At 36.6% G+C, this 18,103-nt stretch overlaps 1 protein-coding gene across 2 annotated transcripts in view; it reads left to right on the top strand.

The window, feature by feature from the left end:
• The window catches only part of HDGFL3 (HDGF like 3), a 103,327-nt gene that overhangs the window by 11,160 nt on the left and 74,064 nt on the right, over nt 1-18,103 (top strand). The window contains exon 1 of one of the 2 annotated variants that reach the window (XM_071100792.1): nt 14,121-14,658. The exons of the other annotated variant lie outside the window; for it this stretch is intronic. Coding sequence (XP_070956893.1) covers nt 14,341-14,658 — 318 coding nt within the window. The 5' untranslated portion in view covers nt 14,121-14,340. Of the gene's footprint in view, nt 1-14,120; nt 14,659-18,103 lie in introns of those variants that run through there. 2 annotated transcript variants of the gene reach the window in all.

Below are 18,103 nucleotides of genomic sequence, written 5' to 3'. Positions count from 1 at the left end.
CACCCTCTTTGGCCTCCCAGAGTGCTGGGATTACAGGCGTGAGCCACTGCACCTGGCCTATAATTGACTACTTAAAGGTAGTAAGTTCCACACATTTGCTGACTACCCAGTTATATACACTGTTTGACAAACTAGTGTTCCCTGGCTGATGATATTGAGGCTGTGGGGTTTTCCTGGTTTGTGGGACTAGACAGTGGAGGTATCAAGCTATCTATGACTGAAGATGATGAGCTTTTATGAAGGTCAGAAACTTGAAGATAGGACAGGTTTGTGGTACCCTTTAAAGTGGATGTGAAGTTTTTGCGATTAACGCATTTCTAACGGTTTTGTATTTCCTTTTTAATTATTTCCTTGCTACTATGAGATACAGCAATCTGAGTAGAGAGAACCTAGTATTGATGATAGGAAGGCATTCTTCGATTTTTAAAAATATACATTTCTGAAAAGTTATTGTAAGCACAGTTTTATGTCTTACATCTGGCTCACTGACTCATGTAAAATATGTAAAATTTTATTAGAAAACAGACCCACTGTACTATTATAAATGAAAATATTTTCAGGTAAAAGAAATAAGATTAGATTAAATTTTATGATACGCCAGGTGTTCAAGAACTCTGGCTATTCTCCAGCTCAGCACTGACCCTATCTTATGCTATGTGTGGTGTCAGGGGAAGGACAAAGCCTTTGGTAGAGTTATGAAATATCATGGTCTCCATTCTTCCTTTTGAGTAAGCTCCTGGGACAAAGATTTATTTAACTACAAAGGATCAGGTAACCCAGAACAAGTGTGTCCCTTATTTTTATATTGTAAAAGCAAATGACAAAAGTAGTGCGGCTTAACAAGAGTGGGCATGCCCTAGGTCAGTTCCTTGTACATCTTCCTCAGATGTTAGTAGATACATTTACTATTCTTTTTCAGCCTTTTCCCCTCATTTTCAGCAAATTGTTTTACCTTCATACTTCACAGAGAAAATAGATGCCAACAGGCTTGAACTACACCTTCCTATCCTTTGCTTATAAATGAAAATCACCTCTCTCAAACCCCTCCCTCTCTCCCCTCCCCTTTCTCTTTCTCTGCTTCTTTTCTTTTCTCTGGCTGTAGATCACATTTGTACCCCTCTTCTGGAAGACAGTAAGGTAGGGGAACAAAAGCCTTGTGGGCGGATGAAGCCATTTCTGCATATTGCCTCTACCCCTCAGCAGATGAGTGACCTTGGTCAGATTACCTAATCTCTTAGTCTCTGTGGATTTACCTGTAAAATGGAGACAATAATGCCTTCCTTTCAGGATCTTTTCAAGAATTATGAAGATAAAGAGCCTGGAGATAGACAGTTGATCAGATGTTAGTTTTCCTCCCCTTTACCCCTTTCCTGTCCTCCTTACTGAAACCCTCTTCCTGTTGTTTGATGCCACCCTTTTCCTTCTTTTATTCAACATTTTATGAATATTTTTTGAATGTTTGATATGTTCCAAGCACTCTAATAGGTGTTGGGGTAGAAAAGTGACTCAAAGTCTGTTCTCATATAATTTAAGCCTCTTCCCCTCTACTAGCTCTTTCTCTTCAGACTGGAAATAATTTATCTCCTCTTTCAGGCACTGCCCTCTCTGCTTCCCTTGATAGCGAAGCTTCATAAAGGACTGGCCTTACTGTCTCTTTCTCACCCCTCTCCCAGAGGTCATCATGACCTGCCAAGCCAAATAACACATTTCATTCATTTTTGCCTGTGTGGAATTTAGTACCCTGTTAAAAAAATTCTCTTCCTTTGGCTTCCCTCATGTGTTTCTTTTTTTAATGAAAAGATTATTCCATTTCTCTGATGGTGCTTTTGCAGGTTCTTTGGCTTCTGCCACCACTCTTTAGGATGGTATCTTTCCAGATCTGTGTTTCTGGCCCAGACTTGCAATTTTTGAGCTTCAGATCCGTGATTTCTTGCAATAGACAGTTCCATCCAGCTGTCCTTCAGGTATCCCAAGTTTATTTTCAAAAGTAATCTAACTGCCCCTCCCCACCCAAGTATTCCTGCTTTAAAAGATAACTATCTAACCAGTCACTCTAAAAAATAAACACCTCAAATCATCCTAGATGTTCCTTTTACTATACCTCCCATATTGTATTGACTACCTAATGATCTCATGATTCCCATACCCTTGGAGGCCTGGTGGTAGTTCTGGTGGAGAAAAGTGGTGTGAGGTTTGTTTTATTGTATAGCTCAGGACAGCGTAAGGATGCTAAACTCAAAAGAACCTGAGGCATATTTATATTTTAAACAATATAATTTCAGAAGAACAAAGTTAAATTAATAGTATTAATTTGAATTTTATTGGTGTTATAATTTTGTTTCTATTTAATAATTCAGATTTTTGTCTTGGTTTTATAGTGTGTGGTTATAATATTAGGTTAGTGCAAAGTAATTGCACTGTAACATAAGAAGTTTACATCTTTTGTTATATTTGTGCATATTTTCGAACATTATGGAACTTGTATATATCACATACCACATTTTGTTTATCCTTTTATCAGTTGATAGGTATTTGAGTTGTTTCTACTTTGTCATTATTTGGTTGAATAATGCTGCAGTGAACATTCATGTATAACTTTTTATGTAGACTTAGGTTTTCAGTTCTTTGGGTATACACCTAAGAATAGAATTGCTGGATTATATGATAACTCTGTGTTTAACTGGTTGGAGACTTGCCTGACTCTTTCCCAAAGTGGCTACACCATTTTATCTTCCCAACAGCCTAATTGCCCTGGGTGGAACCACCAGTGCAATGTTGAATACAAGTGATAAGAGTAGGTATCTTTGTCTTGTTCTTATCTTAAGGGAAAACTTTCAGTTTTCACCATTAAATACGATGTTTTCACCATTAAATATGATGTTAGCTGTGAGTTTTACATAGATGTCTTTTATCAGTTTGAGGATATTTTATTTTATTCCTCGTTTGTTGAGTTTTTTTTTTTAAATCATGAAAGGGCATTTTTTATTATTAAATGTTTTCCTACATCTATTGAGATTATTAGTTTTTGTCCTTTGTCCTGTTAATATGGCATATTGCATTGATTGATTTTCATATGTTAAACCAACTTATATTCCTGGGATAAAACATCTTGGTCATTGTGTATAATCCTTTTTCTGTGTTGCTGGATTTAGTTTGCTTGTATTATTTTGGAGATTTTACATCTATAGTCATAAAGGTTATTGGTCTATATTTTTCTTATGATGTCTTAGTATCTGATTTTGGTAATAGGGTAATACTGACTTGAAAAAATGAGTTGGGGAATGTTTCTTCCTCTTCCATTTTTGGAAAGAATTTGTGAAAGACTGGTTTTAATTCTTCTTTAAGTATTTGGTATAATTCACCAAGGAAGCCATCTGGTCCTGGGCTTTTCTTCATGGGTAGTTTTTTGATTACTTGTGGTAAGTTTTTTGATTACTAATTCTCTGTACTTGTTGTAGTTCTTCGGATTTTCTGTTTCTTCAGTCAGTTTCAGTAGTGTGTGCCTTTCTAGGAATTTGTTCATTTCATTTAGGTTACCTAATAGTTTGGCATACAGTTGTTCATAGTATTCCTTTATAACCTTTATTTCTGAAAGATTGGTAATGATGTTTCCCACTCTGATTCCTGATTTTTGTTTATTTGAATCTTCTCTTTCTCTCTCTTTTTATTTTTTTATATATATATATATTTTTTTTTTTTGGCGAGAGGGGATCAGTCTAGCTCAAGGTTTGTCAATTTTGCTGATCTTTTCAAAAAAACTTTTGATCTTGTTTATTTCCTCTACTTTTCTCTTTTATTTATTTCCATTCTAATCTTTATTCTTTTGTTCCTTCTAGTTGTTTTAAGTTAGTTTGATCTTTCTCTAGTTTCTTAAGGTAGAAGATTAGGTTATTGATTTGTGATCTTTCTTCTTTTTAAATATCAGTGTTTCCAGCCATAACTTAAGCACCTCTATAAGCACCTCTTTCACCACATCCCATAAGTTTTGGTAAGTTGTGTTTTAGTTTTCATCACCTAGAAATATTTTCCAGTTTCCCTTATGATTTCTTCCTGTCAGCGGTTGTTTAGAAGCATGCTGTTTAATTTCTACATATTTGACTTTCCCAAATTTCTTTCCATTGTATTGATTTCAAATTTGATTCTGTTGTGGTCAGAGAACATACTTTAGGCCGGGCGCGGTGGCTCACGCCTGTAATCCCAGCACTTTGGGAGGCCGAGGCGGGCGGATCACAAGGTCAGGAGATCGAGACCACGGTGAAACCCCGTCTCTACTAAAAATACAAAAAAAAATGAGCCGGGCGCAGTGGCGGGCGCCTGTAGTCCCAGCTACTCGGGAGGCTGGGGCAGGAGAATGGCGTGAACCCAGGAGGCGGAGCTTGCAGTGAGCCAGGATCGCGCCACTGCACTCCAGCTTGGGCGACAGAGCAAGACTCCGTCTCAAAAAAAAAAAAAAAAAAAAAAAGAGAACATACTTTAAATTCATTGAAACATGTTTTATGACCTAACGTATAGTCTCTCCTGGAGATTATTCCATCCTGCACTTGACAAGAATGTGTATTCTGTTGGGTGGAGTGTTCTATAGATTTTATTTGTTAGATCTCTTAGGTTTATAGTGTTTGTCTTATGTTTGTTTGTTTTTTGTTTTGATCTTCTGTCTAGCTGTTCTATTCATTATTTAAAATGAGTTATTGAAGTCTTCACCTATTATTGAATTGTCTATTCTCTCTTCAGTTCTATCACTTAAGGTAACTCTTTTTGTTTGATTTTGTTGTTGCAGCTTTGGTAAGCTTTCCAATTTTTAAATGCTGTAAAATGGTTAATATGTAGCAAGCAGTTATCAATGACTTCAAAGTTTAAGAACTCACTTTAAAACCACGTTAGGCCTGGGAACTTTTTGAGATTGCCTTGGGTATCCTTCCAATTAATTTCATGACTGTTGCCCTGTTCACATTTCATTCTTCTTAGATCAATTCTAACCATTTTCATTTTCGTAGAAAAGTGTAGGGACATGGATGCAGCTGGAAACCATCATTCTTAGCAAACTATCACAAGAACAGAAAACCAAACACCGCATGTTCTCACTCATAGGTGGGAACTGAACAATGAGATCACTTGGACTCAGGAAGGGGAACATCACACACCGGGGCCTATCATGGGTGGGGGGGGAGGGATTGCATTGGGAGTTATACCTGATGTAAATGACGAGTTGATGGGTGCAGCACACCAACATGGCACAAGTATACATATGTAACAAACCTGCACGTTATGCACATGTACCCTACAACTTAAAGTATAATAATAATAAATAAATTAAAAAAAAAAAAGAAAAGTGTTTATTTCATGTGCACTGTAAAACATCTAGCATAGAGTAAAAAATACACTATTCTAATTTTTAAGCCTCAATAATCATACAGCTTTTCAGTACTAATTTTCTATTATTTCTGTTTTTCTATTTAATTCAATTTGCCAAAGGTATGTCAACTTTAATGGTATTTTTTCCTCCAAAATTCTAGCTCTTGGATTTTTGTTTCCCCCTTTTTTGTTAATCAATTCTTTTTTTTCTCTAAATCATTACTTTCTGATCTCATCTTCACTACCTTTCCCCAAGTATATTTTTCTTTTCTTCTATTTCAAGCATAGTGAAATAAAGTCTTACTTAATTTCTTTGAAATCTTTTTGAAAATGAAAACTTTTAAAGGTAGTTTTCCTCAGGTCGTATTTGGCTTCATGATGTAGATTTGAATAATTGGTGTTTTATAGTCATTTTCAAAATAGGTTTTGTGATTTTCATTTCTAAGTTGGCCCAAGAAATGTTTAGGAGAGAATTTTAGGAATTATAACTGGCTAAAGAGTTTTTATGTAATGCTTTATTGTTTTTTAATATGGTTACCTTGTCAGATTATGTATCTTTTAAAACTATTTTTTAATTCGTTTAGTTTCTTTTCATATATGATCAACTTTTAAAAAATGGTTTTTGTATTCCTGAAAAGAAAGCTGCTTTAGGAATCAATAAGTATATTGACTTAATAAATAAGTCAATAAATATAATGGACAAATATAAATATATTTATATTTACTAACATATTTTTAAAAATTTTTAATGTTTATTTTTTGTCAACTACTCTCTAAAATGAAGAGGTATATAAATCTAACATAGCTATTATATTTCTACATATCCGTCCCCTTTTTTAACTGTTTATTTAATAAATGTCAGGGCTTTATTTGGCACATAAATGTGTGTAACTTGTAACTTCAGGATGGAGTCAAAATATAGTGATCTGCTATTTCATACTTTCTAGCACATAAGTTATAGTACTTTGTTGGATCTTAGTCTTGTAACCTGTTTTCATTTTTGTTTATATTTCACTAATACGTCTTTATCCAGCATTTTACTCATAACTTTTCTGTTTTGTTTTAAAATATAGGTATATATAACTTAATTTTTTTAACCATTCCTAGGAGATTTTTTTCTCTTTTTTCATTCTTTGCCAAATTTTGTAAGAACCTGGTTTTAAGCAGGTTCTTATATAACATTCTTAATTTCTGTCATTGAAACTTTTACTTTTTGAATTTTCAGTTATTTCCATGTGATGGTAGAGCTGTGTGAATTGGGTAACATTAATGTTCTACCATTATAATCTCATTAGGTATTTATTGAGTATCTCTTCTGGGTTAGTAACTGTGATAGACTTAGCATTATAAAAATTAATAAGACATGATTTTACCATTAAAGAGCTTGAGATAGATTAAGGAACAGAAACATGTACCTAGAGGAATAAAAGTGCAATATATGTAGATCTTGATGACAATATTTTTATTTTTCTTTTTTTAAAAAGACATTCAGCATCATGATCAGACTATTACATTTAACAATCAACAGCATGGGTGCAAAAAAAAAAAAGAAGTCTACATTAAAAGCCCTTTGTTGGAATGTTTTACACTTTCCACAGAACAGAAATGAAAATAACCTGTTATACAGTTAGTCACAAATACAGTCAAGTTTTTTGCCCAGTATTTGTCTGAAACATGATGACAAGATTTTTCTATCTTTGCAATTAGACTAAATGAACAAGAATGAACTAAACTGACAAAGAACATGGAAAAGAGAATACATGGAGACATTTTTAATTGGCAATTTGTTACAAAAAGACTGGGTTTCAGCTTTTTTTGGTCATAAGACATTGAAATGTAGTTTTTAGAACTGTCTACATTATTTGTAATACAACTATATAGTCTTACCATTAGAAAGAGATAACACTGCATCCTGAATGAACCCTCCTTTACATTTTGTTCTGTTGCTTTTTCCTTCCCTGCAGACAATTTCAAAAGTCTTCAATGAAAATTTAAATGTTAGTACCTTCTGAGACATAAGATGTAAGATGATTTTCATTGTTGTTATTTTGGAATGGATGAGAAAGCTAAAATGCATTAATCTCTTTTACCTACTGACTTGCTCAGTTACAGGGCAAGTAAGTGGAAGGGAACTGCACTAAAATTCATTGGCGTCTGCACCCACCTCCATAGGATGCCAGGAGGAAGTAAAAGGAAAATAAGGAATTCACGCTAACCAGTTGGACAATTAGGCAGAAACCCTGAATTTATTTTAGGTAAAGAAAGGGTGAAAACCAGACTTGGAATAAGCTTTTTGTGTGCTCGTTGTAATTTTTTTAAAAATGTTTAATTGTGGTAAAAATACATAGAATGTAATTTATACCATCTTAATAATCATTTTAAGTGTATAGTTTAGTGTAATATTAAGTACATTGTTTTGTAACCATCACCACTCTCTATGTCCCGAACTCTTTTCATCTTGCAAAACAGACTATACCCATTAAAAAATAACTCTCCATTCCCTGCCTCCTAGTCCCTGGCAATCACCACTCCACCTTCTGTCTCTATGAATGTACTACTCTGCGTACCTCATATAAATGGAATTATACGGTATGTGTTTTTCTGTGACTGGCTTATTTCACTTAGCATAATATCCTCGAGGTTCATGTATGTCCAAATTTTCTTCCTTTTTGAGACTGAATAATATCCCATTGTGTATATATAAAACATTTTGTTTATTCATCCGTTGATGGACACATGAGTTTTTTTCACCTTTTGGTTATTGTGAATGATGCTGTTATGAACATGAATGTACAACTATCTCTTCAAGACCCTACCTTCTGTTCTTTAAAGTATGTAGCCAGAAGTGGAATTACTGGTTCATATTGATACAGGACAGGTGAGTCCCCAAATTGGGGCTTAGCTTGGGAGGGTTCTTGGCTTTGCCCAGGAAAGAATTCATGGGTGGGGTGGTGGTGGTGTGAGTCAGCAGTTTTTATTAACATGGCAGTGTTTAGCAGCAGCAGAGGTACTGCCCCTTGCAGAGTGCAGCTACCCTATAGGCAGTGTACCCAGAGTAGCAGCTCAGGGGCAGTTCTGCAGTCATATTTATATCCACTTTTAATTACGTGGAAATTAAGGGACAGATTATGCAGAAATTCCTAGAAAAAGGATTTAACTTCTGGGTCATTGCGTCGTTGCCATGGAAAGGGGCAATAACTTCCAGATGTGCTGGCAATGGTAAATTGACATGGCACTGGTAGGTGTGTCCTACGGAGAGTTGCTTTCGTATTTTTCCTGTTTCTGCTAGTCTTCAATCTGGTCCAGGGTCCAAGCCCTGCCTTCTACTTCAATATGGTAATTATGTTTTTAATATTTTGAGGAAACGCCATACTGTTTTCCATAGGGACTGCACCATTTTACATCCTCACCAGCAATGCACAAGGGTTCCAATTGCTTTACTTCCTCACCAATGCTTATTTTCTGTTTTTTTCAACAGTAGGAATCCTAATGGGTGTGAGGTGGTGTCTCATGGTTTTGACTTGCATTTCCTTAATGAGCAGGAATGTTGGACATCTTTTCGTGTGCTTATTGGTCATTCATATATCTTCTTTGGAATAATGTATATTGTCCTTTGCCCATTTTTTAATCAGCAAAAAAATGGTGGTGGTTGTTGAGTTGTAGGACTTAGTCATATGTTTTGGATGTTAGCTTCTTATGAGATCTATGATTTGCAAATAATTTTCTCCATTGCACAGATTGCGTTTTTTCACTCTTGATTTTTGTGCTTATTGTAATTTATTTAAGCAAAGAACGGGACTCTGGGAGATGTCCTAGGATAGTGAGTTTTTATGGAAGTCCATATGTGGTAAAGGCAGGAGCAATGAATTAAGGTCCTGTGGGTACATTGTGATACATGGAATAGAACAAGAGAGGAAGTTACTGGAAGATAAAGAGCTAAGACTGAAGACAAACCTCAGAAGTTTGCCCAGGCCTGTTCTTAAATGAGGCAGCTGGTTGGAATTGAGAACAAGGAAAGTAAGATAGTGTTCAGAAAATGCCTGTGTTTGATTATTTAAATGATTGAATCAGTTGTTGTACATATGAGGTGGTCAGATGGATTGGTTGAACTACCACTTTTATTTAAAACAGGCATATCTTAAGACTCCAAAGACCCAAAACTTAAGATTTTGTTTTATGCCTAGAATTTTTCAAATTTTCCTGTGATGAATTTTGTCCCTGAGACATAAACTGAAGGAGATTATTTCAGAAAAAATTATCCAAAAATTGCTGTCTTTTCTGGACATTTTTGTTGCCAAAACCAAGTCTTAACCTGTACTTATGGAAATATTACAATTCGCTCATTCATTGTGCCTGTTTTCTTATTTTATTGGGAACTACATTGACTCATCAAAAATTAATATTAGTTTCCTAATCAAAGTACTCACCATGTCTGCTCTCTTAACTGTGGCATATTTTTGGTGTTTTCTTCCTGCTGTTTACTTTCCATTATTTAATGTTTGTTTAGCAACCCTGTCAGGAGTGCATGTCTATCAAAATTTGTTTTGTTTTGTTTTTTATTTTGTTTATTTTTAGATTGGAACTTATGGCAGACAGACAAAACTATCTTCATATCTGTATCCTTAGAAAGAGATAAGTTACAGGCCAGACACTGTGGCTCATGCCTGTAATCCCAGCACTTTGGGAGGCTGAGGCAGGTGGATCACCTGAGGTCAAGGAGGTTGAGACCAGCCTGGCCAACATGGTGAAACCCCGCCTCTACAAAAATACAAAAAATTAGCTGGGCATGGTGGCAGGCACCTCTGAGCCCAGGTACTTGGGAGACTGAGGCAGGAGAATTGCTTGAACCTGGGAGGCAGAGGTTGCATTGAGCCAGGATCACACTATTGCATTCCAGCCTGGGTGACAAGAGCGAAACTCTGTCTCAAAAAAAAAAAAAAAAGAGAGAGATAAGTTACAATAGGATGCATTTAACAGATGGTTCTAAATCCTTACAGTGTTATTAATGCTACCATATGTTAAGTTTTTGAGATATTTGATGGATTATCGTACTTGTGCTTTGATTCGGTGATTTTTGCCTTTTGTCTGGTATCAGTCTAGGGTATACATCCAAGGGTAACAAGCCGAAGAATCGATGTTACTGAAAATAAATTAGCCAAATAAGTGACAGACTTTGAGGAACATTCCAGAGTATAATAAAAGAAAGTTTTCCTCACGTTAATAACAGACATGGTTGGAAATTGACAAGGCTTATAACATGTTAGATTCCAAGACATACTTTGGTTAAAGTTTTAAACCTACAATTTTATATGTTTCCAACCAAAAATTGGGACAAACAGAATTAGCTTGTTGAGATTCACAATTAACTGTTGGAATTTGGATTATATCTTTGGATTAGTATGGGAAGAATTGACATCTTACAATATTGAGGCTTCTAATCCATGACTGTGGCTTATTTTTATATTTATTTAGGCCTTCTTAAATGTTTTAAAATTGTTTTGTAATTTTCTGTACATATATTTTAGATATATTCTTAGGTATCTTTTAGTCCTTGCTGATTTTATAAATGTGTGTTTAATTATCTTTTCTTTTTATTTCTCTTCTTTCAAATGCATGTATAAAGACAGCCAAAACAAGACATTTCTGAACAAGGAGAATAAGGTGGTGAGACTTGTCCTATCAGTTATCAAAACACAGAATTGTTCAAATAGTAATTAACAGTAAATTAAGACCGCTTTTGGCTCAGGGAGAGATGTATTAACCAGCAGAATAGAAAGTGAATTGAGAAACCGGCCCACAGATAGATGGAATTCCTGATAGAGAATTCAAGATCAAGGGGAGGAAAGGAGAAACTTTTTTAAAAACACTGGTATGATTAGTTATCCATATAGGTTAAATATTCATATGGGTTAACTTTCATAGTGTCCATATGAAATTAGATCCCTAATTCACACCATGTACAAAAATCATTTCTACATAGATAAAAGTGTGGAAAGCTTTTAGGGCCTGTGGGAAAATGTCATTGTGTCCCTGGAGTAAGGAAGAATTTCCTGACAAAACATAGAAAGAACTAGCCATAAAAGGAAAGATTAATAAAATTGTGTACATTAAAATCAAGTGCTTTTGTTCACTGACAAACTCTATAATGAAATTGAAAAGATAAGCCACAAAATGGGAGAAGATGCTTACCATACATAGAACCAATAAAGCTTTAGTATACAGAATGAATCAGTAAGAAAAAACAAAAGCTCAGTAGGAAAATGGGCAAAAGACATCAACAGCCATTTCATAGAAAAAATACATAAGGCCTATAAATATATGAAAGAATGTGCCACCTCATAAGTAATCAGGAAATACAAAGTAAGATCAATATGAGACTGCCAGTAATTAAAAGGTTTGCCAGTATCATATGTTGAAGAGGATATGGGTGAACAGAAACTCTTATACAATACTGAAGGAGTATATATTGGTCCAACCCCTTTGGAAAACAATTTCACTTTATGTTGTAAAGTTGAATTTTGCATACTTTCTGACTTAGCATCTCTAATCCTAGTTGTACACTCTAGAGAAATATATATAGCGGAAGATATGTACAAGAATTTTATAACAACAGGATTCATAATGGTGAACAAAATTTGGAAATGACCCAAGTTTTTTTTGTTTTTTTGAGACAGGGTACAGTTCTGTTGCCCAGGCTGGAGTATAGTGGCACAATCATGGCTCACTGCAGCCTCAAACTCCCAAGCTCAAGCAATCCTCTTACCTCAGACTCCTGTTCCTAAATAGCTGGGACTACAGGCACACACCACCACACCCAGCTAATTTTTCTGTTTTGTAGAGATGAGGTCTTACTATGTTGCCCAGGCTCGTCTCGAACTCCTGGGCTCAAGCAATCATCCCACATTGGCCTTCCAAAGTGCTGGAATCATAGAACCCAAGCTTTTTGATGGAGGATAAAAAGTTAAATTGTAGTGTATTGACATAACAGGATATTATACTGCATTAAATATGAATGAGCTACAGCTATACATTGGTTGCTTTCAATGTAGTTAGAGAACCTTTGCAATTATCAGTGTCAAAAAATAATAAAGCAATATTTACCTATTATTAAAAAAAAATTATTGAATTCCCGCTGTATGCCAGATTACTGTTCTGAGTGCCAGGGATTTAACAGTGAACAAGATGGGCACATCTTCTGTCTTCATGAAGCTTACATTTTAGTTTAGAGGGAGAGAGATGAATTAGTAAGCAAGCAGAGTAATATGTAATTTTAATGTAGCCAGGAGAGGTATGGAAAAAGATGAAGCAGAGTAAGAGGCTAGCATATATGTGATGTGTGTATGTTTCTGTATAATAAAGGAAGACTTTTGTGAAAATGTGACACTTAGCAGAGTTGGATGTTCTGAGGGAAAAGTAGGAATGAGCTCAGCATAATCAAGGAAGAGCAAGAAGGCAAATAAGGCTCAGAGAGAGTGAGCTAGGACCTGGGGGAGAAGGACAGAAGATGAATTCAGGGAGGTAGACAAAGCCATATCATGTAAGGCCTTATAGTTTAGTAACAAGTTTAGAATTTTTAAAGTATGATGAAAAGTCATAGGAGAGTTTTAAGCAGGGGAATTACATGATCTGATTTATATTCAGGGACTGAAGAATTGATTGTTGGGGGCAAAGGGAGGGGTGGGATAGGGGAAGGTAGATTCAGAGGTCCCAGTTGGGAGGTTTTCATAGAAGTTTGGATGATAGTGGAATAGACAGGGATGGGGTAGAGTAGCAGTGGATGTAGAAAGAAGTGGTTAGTTTGGTGACATGTGTTGGGGTATAACTGAAGGACTTAGTGATGAATGAGATATATCTGTGAGGGGGAAGAATAAATCAATAATGACTTCCAGGTTCTGGTAAGGGCAGCTGGATGGATGGTGATGCCCTTTACTCACATAGAGAATCTTGAAAGATAAGTAGATTAGACCACAAGATATTAAGAGTCCATTTTAGAAATGCCAATGAGACACCCAATGTGTGAGTCTGAAGCTCATATGAGAGGTCTGGAGTTTGAAGATAGAAATATGAGACTCATCAACATACAGGTGGCATTTAAAACCATAGAACCAGATGAAATCACCAAGGGAGTAAGTGTAGGTAGGTAGAGAAGAGAAGAGGGGCTATGAAAGGAGACTCATAAGAATTAGATGGTAAGATAGGGAAAAAAATATATTAGGAGAGTATGGCATCCTGGAACTCGAGAAGAAAATGTGTCAATGAATACATTACATAAAGAATAAATATGTATGCAGTGGAAATTGTACATATCAGATGAGTGTATTATAAATTAATAGTTGTTTTTAAAAAATATTGTGATGCCAGCATTTTGGGAGGCCAAGGCAGGTGAATCATCTGAGGTCAGGAGTTCAACCTGGACAACAATGGTGAAACCCCATCTCTACCAAAACATACAAAAATGAGCTGGGCATAGTGTTGCACACCTGTAGTCCCAGCTAGTCAGGAGGCTGAGGCACAAGAATTGCTTGAACCAGCAGGTAGAGGTTGTAGTGTGCTGAGATCACCACTGCCCTCCAGCCTGGGTGACAGAATGAAAACCTGTCTCAAAAAATAAAAATAAAAATAAATAACCCTCTAGGGAAGTACAAAAATGATATTAATAGGCAGTTTACTGAAAGGCCAATCTTAATGGCCAGTAAACTTATGAAAAGATGCTTAACCTCACCATTAATCTGGGAAATGCAAATTTAAAAGACCAATAATGTCTAATGCTGTCAAAGATTGGAAGGGAAGTCATTTTCATACTTTGGTTGAAATGTAAATTATGATAGCCTTTAAAAAATGTACTCTGGTAATATCTGCTAAAATGGAAAATACCTCTAATCTGTGATCCAACAGTCTCCTAAAAGTCTATCTCATGTAAATAGAAGCACCAGTGCATAAAATGTAAGTGTGTTTATTGCAGCCTTTTCTTTTCTTTTCTTTTTTGAGATGGACTTTCGCTCTTGTTGCCCAGGCCAGAGTGCAATGGCACATCTTGGCTCACCGCAACCTCCGCCTCCCAGGTTCAAGCAATTCACCTGCCTCAGCCTCCCGTGTAGCTGGAATTACAGGCATGCGCCACCACGCCCAGCTAATTTTGTATTTTTATTAGAGACAGGGTTTCTCCATGTTGGTCAGGCTGGTCTCGAACTCCTGACCTTATGTGATCTGCCCACCTTAGTCTCCCAAAGTGCTGGGATTACAGGTGTGAGCCACTGTGCCTGGCCACTGCAGCCTTTTTCTAACGGGAAAAGCACTGAAAACAAGGTAAATGCCCATCCCTGGGGAAAGGTTAAATAAATCATAGGTTATCCAATCACTGTATTAAAAACAAATTAATTAAATTTATGGCAATTGACTCCAAGGACTTTTCATGATGCAGAGAATTTTATAAAGTATGATTCCTGTGTGTATATTTGTAGTGGTGTGTGTGTGAGAGAGAGACACACACAGAGAGTAGTCCTCCCCCCCACAAAAAAAAAAAAAACCGGGCCAGTGTAACATCTGTATATGATTATGTATGTGAACATACAGAAAAGCATGCTTTGTTTTATAACAAAGTAGTGATTACCTGGGGAAGAGTAAGTCTGGGGGAAGATATAGAGGTAAGCCTCCACTTACTCAATTAACAAACAAACAATGTCTGTGTTTAAAAAAAAAAAAAAAAAGAATTTCCAAGATAAGTAGCTTCTGTGACATAAAGCCCGTTTATGTAAAATATATGTATGTATATATATGACATGAAAAGATAGTCACCAAAATGAGAATCCTAAAGTATAATTTTTAAAAGTAAAATGCTAAATTGGGATATACTTATCACCATTTTTTTTTTCTCCTTTCAATGCTGGTTCAGATGGAGAATGCTAATAATGATCAGATAAATCCAATTTACAGATAGAATAAAGATAATTTTGTTTTTAAAAAGTGTATTTATTTACTTACTTTTCAGTAGCTTTATGGGGTACAAGTGGTTGTTGGTTACATGGGTGCATTATATTGTGGTAAAGTCTAGGATTTTAGTATACCATCACCTGAGTATGCATTGTACCCAGTAGGTGGTTTTTCATCCCTCACCCCCCTTCCACTCTCTTCCCTTCTGAACCTCCAGTGTCCATTATACCACTCTGTATGCCTTTGTGTACCCATAGTTTAGCTTTCACTCATAAGTAAGAACATGTAGTATTTGGTTTTTGATTCTTGAGTTACTTCACTTAAAATAATAGCCTTCAATTTCATCCACGTTGCTGTAGAAGATAGTATTTCAGAATACAGAAAATTTTGGAATAAACTTAAAGGATTACTATTTTATGGTCTTCATTAACTTCTGTTTGGACATCTATGTTCTTTTACTGTCTTAACTTTCCATCTTTAACCAATAGTTTGAGTATAAACTAAATGAGACTTAGAATGGAAATTAGAATAGGTTAATATCAAATCCATAAGCAACTACTAGTAGTGTTCAGTTGAGTGATAATCTTAACTGAATATCTGAATCATGAACACACTTGTATCTACTGCTTTCTTCATGAACTCTTTTTGTAATTTCTTCAGAGCTACTCCATATTAATTATATTTTGCTATATAACATGTTGCTCTAAAACTTAATGGCTTAAAACAATACACATTTAGTCAACGATTTCTGTGGTTCTGGAATCCAGGCATGGCCAACCTGGATCCGCTGGCTCTGGGTCTCCCACAAGGGCATTCATCTTAAGGCTTGACTAGAGGGTAGATCCTCCTCCAAGCTCACTTAAGTAGTTGTTGATGGGATTCAGTTCCTCATAGGTTGTTGGCTTAAGGGCCTCATTTCTTCATGAGATGTTGGCCAGAGTCTACCTTAGGCTCCTTGCCATGTAGGCTTCATAGAATAACTGACAACATGGCAGCTGGCTTCCTCAGAGCAGACAAGCAAGAGAGCAAGAGTCAGCAAGATAGAAGTTATAGTTTTTGTAACCTAATCTTAGAAGTGGCATCCAATCCCCTTTGCCACGTTCCGTTCATTATAAGTAAGTAACTAGATCCAGCACATACTCAGGGAGAGGGGATTTTATGGAAGGACATGAATATCAAGAGTGAGGATCACTGGGAGCCATTTTAGAAACAACCTGCCACCTCCATCGCCAGTGTTCCTGGGATTATCTCATCTTCACTTCTCAATACAGGCAAATGCATCTCTCTTGAAGTGGTCACTTATAACTCCCTCTTCCCAGGACATCTCATGGTATTTTTTCTGCTATGGTCCCCTGACCTCCAGGTGGCCTCTTCGACAGGATTTAAGATAACTTCACACTGTCTCTAGCTGATGGTCTGTGAAAAACTTACATTCTTTACCACAAGAAACTCTCAAAGTGCAGGCCAATCCCAGTGCAGTCACCCATTTCACTCTGCCATCAGACCAACTAACCAGAAAGTTCTGTGCTCTTAAGATTTCTTGGGCTTGAGTCAAACACCAGCATTCTATGACTTCTAGGCTTTTGAAGACTTATCTTAAGCTCTCCAAGCAGTTTTCTTAAAGCTTCTAGGCCAGGCGCACTTTTGGAGGCTGAGGCGGGCAGATTGCCTGAGGTTAGGAGTTTGAGACCAGCCTGACCAACATGGTGAAACCCTGTTTCTACTAAAAATACAAAAATCAGCTGGGCATGGTGGTGGGCGCCTATGATCCCAGCTACTTAGGAGGCTGAGGCAGGAGAATTGTTTGAACCCGGAAGGCAGAGGTTGCAGTGAGCCGAGATCGTGCCACTGCACTCCAGCCTGGGCGACAGAGTGAGACTCTGTCTCAAAAAAAAATTTTTAAAAGGGTGCTGAGACCCACAGCGTACACATAGCTTTTTCCAGAAATTATTTCCTAATAACCACCAACTCTCCTCTTACCTTCTCCGAAACCCTTTGTTGTTGTTGTGTGAGAGTGAAAGTTTACAAGGGTCTTGACCACATTCTTTGCAAGTCTGGCAATGGTTACCCACCTCTTATTGGAAATGTATTATCTGTTGTCTTGGATTTTCCCCTGCAACTGATGCTCGAGTAGTTCCAAATTGACATCCCATTTCATCTGCCATTTGCCTTCTTCCTGCTCTTTTTTTGAAGACATCTGTCCTGGGTAGTCTCCTGAAGTTACTGTAGCAATAAAAGTGATTACAGGCCGGGCACGGTGGCTCACGCCTGTAATCCCAGCACTTTGGGAGGCTGAGGCGGGCGGATCACGAGGTCAGGAGATCAAGACCATCCTGGCTAACACGGTGAAACCCCATCTCTACTAAAAATACAAAAAATTAGCCAGGCATGGTGGCAGGCGCCTGTAGTCCCAGCTACTCAGGAAGCTGAGGCAGGAGAATGGCGTGAACCCGGGAGACCGAGCTTGCAGTGAGCCGGTGACGCTGCACTCCAGCCTGGGTGACAGAGCGAGACTCCATCTCAAAAAAAAAAAAAAAAAAAGTGATTACAGCACTACCTAATTTATTACACAAAGCAGTGGAACCTAGTAGAGAAGATGGAGGAAAGATTCATAAAGAATGGGAAAGGGAAGGGAAGAGAGGAAAGCACTGAGTACCTTATTTCAGATTGGAATAGATAAAATATTTTATAATAGTAATTATATTAATATTGTATAGGTTGTTATAATAGTGTTCTTGAAATATCTAATTATAGAATTAAGAATGAGGTGTCTGAATACCTTATTCATAGAATAAACATGAGAAAAAACAAGCATAAAAAG

The sequence above is a fragment of the Macaca nemestrina genome, chromosome 7, assembly GCF_043159975.1.
Source record: "Macaca nemestrina isolate mMacNem1 chromosome 7, mMacNem.hap1, whole genome shotgun sequence".
Taxonomy (NCBI): Eukaryota; Metazoa; Chordata; class Mammalia; order Primates; family Cercopithecidae; genus Macaca; species Macaca nemestrina.
The sequence above is the reverse complement of the archived record's forward strand: the minus strand, read 5'-3'. Positions and strand labels throughout refer to the sequence as shown.